The following is a 9,756-nucleotide window of genomic DNA, read 5'->3' as shown; positions in this document are numbered from 1 at the left end:
AGCTAGATTGTCTGCATTTGTAGTTTCAATAAATTTGTTGGATGCACAAAATTTAATATAGAAGTTAACCACGTTTTCCTAAACAATGACAAATTTGCAAAACAATGTTAATGGGTGTGTCGTTGAGTGTAATGAAAGAATGCTCTCCGACCTTAGTTTCATACTAGAATAAATAAGTAGATAATAAAATGCTTTACTAGGTACTATAATATTAATGTGGCAAGATTGATTTTATGCCCATAGTGAATGGAAGATATTTTGTCCATTGGTGATGTGGAAGGTATTTTAGACACCAGTAGATAGATATCTCCTGATCACTATGAACAGGAGATAAGGAAAATGATTAAATGTAACAGGATAAGTAATTAGCAAAATATATTTGTTACTTAAAAATCTATAACATATCGACCACAGTCCTAAATTCAAATAAAAAAAATCTTTATAAGTTATTCATTAAAAATTTTAAACAAATATTAAAAAATTTCGAGTTGCTCTGACAAATTTATGACAGGGTCTAAATATAATTAACAATTTAATGATTTTAGTCGATAAAATTTTATCAAAGTTTATCCGATTTTGCTACACTTACATTCTGATTGACATTCTCATTTATATTTCACCATGTGACATACAATTATCATTAATTTGTCCAATACTTAAAGCTATCAATGACCTCAATTTTTACACTTCTTGTCATCCAAGATGTACATAAAGAACAATAATGTACAAGTACATTAATTTAAGTCTATCTAACAAGTGCTTACTGTAAAAAGGGAACTTTTTGAAAGTATATGATGTTTAGCACCTGTTTGTTCCACATTTTTTTGCCCATTTTTGGAGATTATTTGCCCACTGCACAGAGCAGTTCAATTTTGATTGATTGAAGATTCAGACAACAAAGGACGGTTCCATGTGAATTTTGAAGAATCTACTTTAATTTTTTTTCCCTTTTTACCACCATGCCTCCAATTTTTTTAAAAAGGTTGAACCCCAATCTTGAGAGCCCCCACCGTCCCGTCCCTAGAGCTTTTTGAGGGAGGTAAATCGCGGGATGTGCCCAAACAGGCCAGGAAACAAGAGCTATCTGTACACTGCGCTTACAAGGAGTCCAATTCCATGTTTCAAGAATTGAACCCCCACATTGCGGCTGCCAGCAAGACATGAGATAATTTCACTCCTGTCCTTTGCACCACTAGGCTATACTCCGAGGGGCCCATGCCCCCAATTTTTTGAATTGATTGAAGGTGGTTGGAGTGTAGAGTGGTAAAAACGGCAAGATGTAAATGAAAGGATTTTTAATGTACAGGGATGTCTCTTACATGTCAAAGGGAAGTGAAATTCAAAGGCCCATTTACCGTGCAACGTTTAGATAATATCTAAAAATGAATGAGAAATGGCTACCATAATATTATAATTACCATGTGATTCACGCAGATTTACGTGTCCCTTTGGAGCAACCATAGACACACCATCATCATATCACATCTTAATATCTATTCCTTTGATCATATCCTCACCTATGTGTCAGTTTGTTGTTTAAAGTATTAATTTCCTAAAATTTTATTTCCTCAAATAACTAGTTAATCCTCAAATAACAAACTATCACGTAAAGCAACTATCGACAGTGAGCGATCATAAATAGCATTATTCAATTTCTAATGGTGCCCACTCTTTCCCTATTACAGAACCAACACTTGTGCTTGTCCCTTCCTGGTTGCCCACAGAAATGGTTATTGTATAGCAATCACAACGTAATGTACAATGCTTGATTTGAGTAGTGTTAGGGCTTGTCTGGGAAAGGTTGGGGTTCAGGGAAACTATTGGAAATTTGGAAATACGTATGTTTTTAGTAATTGGAAAAAACTACATATACATTCACTATATAAAAAAATTATTTATTATATTCAGTATTTATTTTTCTGTTATACAGCGAATGATTACTATGCGTTGAATGAAATGAAGACTTAAAAGGAAATAAAAACTCAATCACTTAAAAATACTTGAGTGTGAGCTCTAAAACAATGCCTTAAATTGGGGGCCTTTAATTTCAAGGACTAGTAGTACAATACTCCCACGACCCTCTCTCTCTATCTTCCTCCTTGTTTGGCTCTCAAAAATTCAGCTTGTGAGAGCAATAAATGAGAAATTATGAGGCGGGACCATCTTATCCTTTTTATGCCTTTGTTTGTCAACAATTCTATCATATTATTTTTTCTATAGTACTCATTTTTAATCATATTCTTCATTAAAATAATATTACACATAAATAAAAAAAATTCTTTCTTTTTTAACCACACATTTGAACATCAATCACTACTCCACAATACATTTTTTCAAATTAAAGGGACACAAATAGGCCCTATAGGTGGTCAATCAGTGGCAGGTTCGGTTAAGCTTTCACGCCTATGGTTTGGTTATAGGCTTGGATGCCAGTCCTATAAATATTGCTTTTGCCAACCCAAGACGACTCACATTGCTCTTAACATGTTTAGCAGTCGTTCGACAAATGGGAGAGAGAGGCTTGACTTTGCTAGTTGGTACAATTTGTTGACTGTCCTTTATTTTTAGGATAATGATGTGTGTACGTACACACAGTTTTACACCTTCCTTACATGGAGAGGGTCTATGAATATTATATTACATGTGGGCCCCCTCCATGTGAGGGGGGTGTAAGCCTGTGTATACATCATTGCGTACACACATCACAACTCTTATTTTTATATTTCAATATTTTTATTGTAATTTTGCAAAATTTCTTTTGTTGATTCTTGGATTACAGTGATTTTTATTTGCTAAATCTCATATGTATTAAGGAAAATTAAGAAAAATAAACTTCTATGGTTAATAATGGCATTTTTTATCCTGGATTTCTTGCAGAAAGAAAAGCAAGAAATTCGCAAAAAACCCACATTTATAAAGTACGAACGATAGTATAAACATTTAGAAATGGAGTTGAGATCATGAATAATGAAATGTTGAGTTTTTAAATGTTTATTTGTGACTTCTTACGTGTTTATTTTCTTGCATATTTTGTGTAAGATTAGTAGTGAAACATATTTTTCTAACTCGGAAAGTCTAACAAGGTATTAAAAAAAATGTTAGTTTGCATACTTAATTAGGGAAAATGAGGTTCAAGCATTAACTTTGATGTTCATCGTTTTACATTGTGATTTAACAATTTTTGAAGTCATATTCCAGCCTTGATTAAGGAAAATGAGGTCCAAATATTATTTTCCTTTCAATTTTGATAAAATAAATTTGTCTGTTAACGATTTGAGAAAGTAGACCGACTTAATGAAGGAAATTTTGGTACAAACATCATTTTGCTTTCAGTTTTGATAGTTATTTTTGACTTTCACTGTTATATCATCAAATCGTCATGTTTGTGAAGTGGCGGAGCCAGCACCCGACGAGGAGGCGCGGCCGCGCGTGCTGGACTCCGCCCGAACTCTGAGTTTTCTCCGTCCACCGGGCGCCAAACCAGTTGCAGTTGCAGAGGGAGACCACAGACGAATGGTGAAGAAGGCGAGGTTTGGGAATTGGGCCGTGTAATTTTTTTTTCTTTTTCTTTTTTGGGTTGATTCCTCATGGTTGTAGTTGTGGGACTTTATTATTATTATTTTTTAAACTAGGCCCAATCCAATGAATCCATTATCCATGTATCATATATGTAACAGAAGTCCAAGACCAAGTGAAGGCAAATTAGAAAATTACCGAATGCAAACCCTTCTCCACCTTCTCCAGGCTACTGCTGTGTGATCTATGACGGCTGAGGAAAGCAGTTGCTAACTTGCTGTCAACGGACGAGTGGCGACAACAACGAGTCATTGTCAGCAGGCTCTTGGAAGTGGAGTTTGTGAGCAGCTAGTGCGCATCTTCCTCGTTCAAGTCAGTGAGCTGCTTCTTTCCTCTCTTTTTTGGGTTTTTGTTCTGTGTTTGCATAATTAGTAATCATATAATTCATTTTTCTTATTTATTATTTATGTGTTATGAGTGTTATGATTCTTAATTTCTTATGAACCTATGATTTATGTTTCATAAGTTAATTGACAAAATGACTGAGAAACAAGAATTGTGATTGTTGAGCTATGATTTATGATAAATAATTTATGTTGTATGAATTATGAGTTACAATTTATCATTTATGAATTTTGATTTGTGATTGGGTATTTATGTTTAGGAAATGAAGGATAAATAAATAAAAAGATGTTGGGCTCAATTCAAGTGTAGAATTATATTTTCATAAGTAAATAAAACGATGTTGCATTGAATTATATTTCATATGTGTAGAATTTTTACATTTTATTGCATTTTCATATATATTGAAGAATTTTTAATATTATTTAATTAAATATCAATAAATGACATCGCTATTACCGTCGATGATTGTCAACGATCGACATCCGTCGTCCGCCCTAGCTAAACTTTGGCCCTGGATTCGCCACTGGTGACCCACTGATAGTTGTTGACATGCGCAAGTTCATTCATCATCAAAATTTTAACAAATGCGCCAATTTCTTGTACAAGTGTGTTATTATGTGTCGACCAACTCCCTATGAATTTAAATCATTATAGAGTATAAATATTTATCCTTTTTTTTTCCTTAACACACACGATAGTTGTCCCAAATTCCAACTAAGGAGTTGTTGGAAAAAAACATGTAACGATTCAAGTCGTTCTCTCACGTATTGTTTGCTTTGAGATATCATCTATCCTTCCAAAGCAGACAGTATGTAAAAGAACGACGTGGGCACAAGGCTTTATCGTTACAAAAAAATATACATTTTTTATAACGATATAGCATATATACTCAAATCGTTAACTTACATATTGTTTATTGTAGGAGAGCTTAAACTTATTTTATCCTTTACGAATTTCTAGCGTCTTGAACTCAAGACCTATGCCTTATGAAAGACTTAAATTGAATCATGATATCAAATGGGCTGACAAAACTTTTGATAAAAGTTGATGACATGCGTAATAATTCAGGCTTTTATGCCCAGATCCTTGACTCGTTAAATACTATCTGCTTTGTAAGAACATCTTTCTTCTTATTCCTTACAGCAGTATGTCGTGTTTCCTAAGATTTGAACTCAAAACCTTTACTTTATGAGAGATCTAAGTTGATGTTGAGATGTGACAAAAAATTTGAGCCGATTACTTACAAATTGGTACTAGAATTTAACTTAAACTTCTCATAAGGCATAAGTCTTAAATTCGAATTCTAGGGGACCCAATAGAAATTCATGAAGGACAAAAAGGAAGATGCTCTACTAAAGTGAATAGTACGTATAATATAACGTCCTATCCACCTAATGATTCATTGACACGTTATTTTAAATTAATATATCCAACTTTTCTCTGACTACCACTTGTGCTCAAAAATAGGTGTGAAATGATGTGTCAATGAATCATTGGTGGATAACAACTTGGACAACAAATTTTGGATAGCAGATCTCAACTCGTCAATTAACTCATTTACGAATTTAAATCATCAAAGAGGAAAAATATTTTATTCAATTTTTTTTTCTCAACACATGACGGTTGATCTAAAATTTTCAATCTAAGATCTGTTTGACGAAGTTTTTGATAAAAAAATTAAGTAGATTTTGATAAAAGTTACTCCATCCTTCTCATAAAGATAATTCTATTTTCTTTCTTTCTTTTTTTTTTTTTTCTTTTTTGTCCCAAATTACAGTCATATTTTTTTATTTGAGAGTGTAGTCAATTTATTAGTCCCAATAAACCCATATTTAATGTGTTTTGTTATCACAAATATAAACTACTCCATTATTCAATTGTAGTTGAAACAATAAATTAAAAATAAAAAAAGATTCATCTTCCATGACATTTATTCATTTGTATTTGTATTAGATGATTTTGGAATGTTAATTATCTTGATTCTTGTATTAAACAATGACTTATAGCAAGAATAATTTAATTACCTTAAATATTGATTGCATTAATGTAGGGTTATATTAGGAAAAATGATAGTAAAATTTATTAATTCAATTATATTAACAAAATTTTCTTAATATGTGCGAAAAAAAAAATGAAATATGACTATTTTTTTGGGATGGAGGGAGTATGAAATTTGTTATTCAAAAGTTGATAAAAGTTGTAAATCTCATGAAGTGTATGTTTAAAATTGAAGTTTGACTAATTAAAAAGTTCATAAAATTTTATCAAAAACCTGCTAAAAATATGTGCTTACACAAATTCATGCTCAAGGGATGACAACAGTTGGAGCCAAAGAAGAAAGCCAAAGTGCTGAAATCACTCAAACTGGCACAAAATCACAAGAATCAAGCAACAAAATTACCAAGGATGAGTGGCTGATTTCTATAAAGAACTGTAAGGTTGACGAAACAACAAAGAAACTCCAAATAGAAAGGGTTCCACCACTGCTACGTCAGAGTAACTCAAATGAAAATTTTTATGATCCTATCATAATTTCGATAGGCCCTTATCATCATGAAAAGCCAGGGCTTGAAGCATTCGAGCAGCTAAAAATTCCAATCGCGCAGAAGTTTTGTCGTTGCCTTAGTAATCAAGTGTCCATCGAACAGTTATACGAAGAAGTGGCAAAGGTAGGTAAAAGTGCCTGCGAATGCTACGCTGAAGACTTGACTGAAAAGTATGATGATGAATTGTTCAACAGACTGATGTAATGATGTTTCTTGATGCTTGCCTTGTTCTTCATTTTATGTCCAACGGGATAGATAAGGAACAAAATGTAGATCCACGACTGTACATGGGTTACTACCAAGGTTTAATCTCTGTGGACTTGCTCTTGCTAGAGAATCAAATTCCTTTCCTAGTACTAAGAGCTTTGATGAATTTCATATTTGATAGTGAAAGGCAGAAAGAGTTAATTCAGAAATTCTTTAAATTCTACCAATTAAGTAATTCATGTGATGCTAGCACGAAATTAGATTTGGATAAAAGCCCTCACCTTCTACATCTAATATGGGAACAGCTGCTTTCAGGCCAATTACGAAGGAAGACAAAGAAGAGGTGGATTTATGGGAATCATTTCGTACAGTAACCGAGCTTGAATCAGTAGGAATTCATGTCAAACCGGAAATCTTACTCATGGAGAGTTCAAATCTCACCTTATTTTTAGTACTCTTACACTTCGTCCAATCTTCATTGATGATCCAACAAAAACTTTACTATTAAACTTGATGGCTTATGAAATGTGTCCCCATGGTCCTTCAGGTCTGGGCATCACGTCATACATTTGTCTAATGAATTCGCTCATTGATCATGCTGATGATGTTAAAGAGCTCAGGAAGAGAAAAATTCTTGTCAACTATTTGGGCAGCGACCAAGAATTGGCATCATTCTTTAACAAGATTGGTAAAGATTTGGTAGCTGATTTTACTATATATGCAGACAGGGGCAGACCCAAACCTTTAGTATTGTGGGGTCAAAATTTTAAAAATAATTTTTTTTTAATAAACAACATAATATCAATGAAAATAAGTTTATATGTATTTTGACACTTTGAAAACGTTGTATAATTACATCATTATTAATATTATTAAATAGATTTTGCTACTTGTATAATTTTGTTTATCATTTCATTGGCAAATGCCAAGCAAACATTTAGTAAATTAAATTGAATATAGAAATTAAATGAATTGAAATAAAATTCAAGTTTAGTTCAGGAAGTAAATAAAATTCAAATTTAAAGTAAATATAATTTGAAAGTAATTCAAATTGCATTTAATCCGTAATGACCCTAAAAAATTTACGTCATATTTCATGTAAGACTTCTGAATGAAATGATATAAATTATATTGAAAATTTTATCGTGCAAAAATAATAATTAATTGAATTTTTTAAAAGAAAAAACGAGTTAGACTTCTTTTTGAAGCGTACGTTTGATATATATTTAACTATTTTCAATATCTGTTTGGACTATTATGAAAATAATGTAGTTTTCGAAACAAACTTTTACATGACATAGACGATTTGTGAATTCAGATAGCACATGATCTCAAACGAATTTTTAAAATTAGGAAATTATCAAAATTCTCAAAATACTAGTTTCAAAAGCCCTATTTTAACATGTCATAACTTTTGCTATAGTTGACCACTTCGCATGCTATTAATGAGTGAAAACTAGGCCATGAGCACTTCAAAATGGTATTAAGAATGTAATATTTTGACTTCATTTGACATCCCGACGAGTGCATCAAAGTAGATTGTTAAAAAAAAAGGGGGGGCAAAATTTTGTGGGGTCATTTGATCCCACATGATCCCATGTGGGTCCGCCCCTGTATGCAGAAGTTAAGCGGAAGACTGAAATTCATTGCCAGAATAAAGTACAAGCCTGGATGGCTGAATGGATGCACAAATATTTTAGCAGTCTTTTGACTCTCTTGGCTTTTCTAGGCGCAATTTTGGTCCTTGTCCTTACTATGGCACGGACATATTTTGCTGCTTATACGTACTATACCTCAGGGTGCAAGACTTCCTAAATCAATGTTCTTGAATAAGCTCTTCAGTTGTAAAAGTTTGTTCTTCTACTGTTTGTTTCGGTTCTTAATTCTATGCTGGTGCAATAATTTTATTATGTTCCACTGTTTTGAAATGGTCGCTGATATTTCAAGTTGAAGATTCGACTCTTGTGATATTGCGAAATACTAAATAATGATTATGAAAAATAAAACCAATCTATCAAAATTTTACAATTACTTGCACTTCCACCTTCCATAGCAAGATGGCAATTCTTTCTGGATCCAAAGTGATGCTTAACTCCAATTACAAGAAATTACTGTTAGTTTAATTCCATAAGCTAAGGCACACTATTGAAGTTATCAATAACCTCATAACTGCTGGAAATGTCTAAGCTGTTGATTTACGCATTTCGTATGACCCACATCTTATAATTGTGTAAGGCTTTACAAAACATACACGAAATCCAAAAATGTGTGGTTTTTCCATCAATATTTTCGAGATTAATCCAACATGAAATGTTATGATCCTCTAGGTGGTTTCAATAGGCCCTTATTATCATGGAAAACCTGAGCTCAAAACATTGGAGAAACTCAAAATCGAAAATGCTCAGCAATTTGTTCATGCCTGTAGTGATCAATTATCAATCAAAACAGTTATAGAACGAGGTGATGAAAATAACTGATTGTGCCTGTGAATGCTACGAAGAAGGCTCGACTGAAATCTATGAAATGAATCGTTCATCAGAATAGAAATGGTGTTTCTTGATGGTTGCTACGTCCTCCAATTCATGTGCATCATACAGAAAGTTATTGTTCAGATGATATAGAAACAGAGCCCAAAGAAGTTGATTCAAACCATTGCCATTAAATCTGGGGGCTTATGAAATTAGTCCAATGGCCCTTCTGACTTGCGCATTACATCAAACATTTGACTGATGGATTCACTCATCGATCACGCCAAAGGATTTTAAACAGCTCCAGAAGAAAGAATTCTTCTCGAACAATTTTGGTAGCGACGAATAATTGGCCCATTTCTTTGACAAAATAGTTAATTATCTGGTGCGCGTTCTTTGCCCTTATGGGGATGCTAAGGACCTGATTGGAAAGCAGTGCAAGAATGAAAGTCGAGTATGGATTGCTGACTGGATGCACAACCATTTAGCTGTCAGATTGTCTTCGCTTTTCTGGGTGCAATTTTGGCCATTGCACAGAGCCTAGTACAGACATATTTAGCTGTTTTCCCACGTAAATCATCGTAAGACAAGCTTTACTAAATCAACATTGTACA

The 9,756-nt window shown here is 33.2% G+C and overlaps 1 protein-coding gene across 1 annotated transcript; it reads left to right on the top strand.

Annotated features, from left to right (window-relative positions):
- The first annotated feature begins 6,233 nt into the window (after positions 1-6,233).
- LOC111375534 (UPF0481 protein At3g47200-like) lies at positions 6,234-7,048 on the top strand. Its single transcript, XM_022998370.1, has 2 exons — positions 6,234-6,590; positions 6,662-7,048. Exons 1-2 carry the CDS (start codon positions 6,234-6,236, stop codon positions 7,046-7,048), a joined length of 744 nt encoding a protein of 247 aa, XP_022854138.1.
- The last annotated feature ends 2,708 nt before the right edge of the window (positions 7,049-9,756 follow it).

This window comes from Olea europaea, unplaced genomic scaffold, assembly GCF_002742605.1.
Source record: "Olea europaea var. sylvestris unplaced genomic scaffold, O_europaea_v1 scaffold1384, whole genome shotgun sequence".
NCBI classification, from domain to species: domain Eukaryota; kingdom Viridiplantae; phylum Streptophyta; class Magnoliopsida; order Lamiales; family Oleaceae; genus Olea; species Olea europaea.
The sequence above is the reverse complement of the archived record's forward strand: the minus strand, read 5'-3'. Positions and strand labels throughout refer to the sequence as shown.

Bases quoted from the DNA above. Each gene is read 5' to 3' on its own strand.
- LOC111375534 (XM_022998370.1), top strand. From the start codon at position 6,234: ATGACAACAGTTGGAGCCAAAGAAGAAAGCCAAAGTGCTGAAATCACT. The intron at 6,591-6,661 runs GTAGGTAAAAGT...ATTGTTCAACAG, and splicing joins TATACGAAGAAGTGGCAAAG to ACTGATGTAATGATGTTTCT.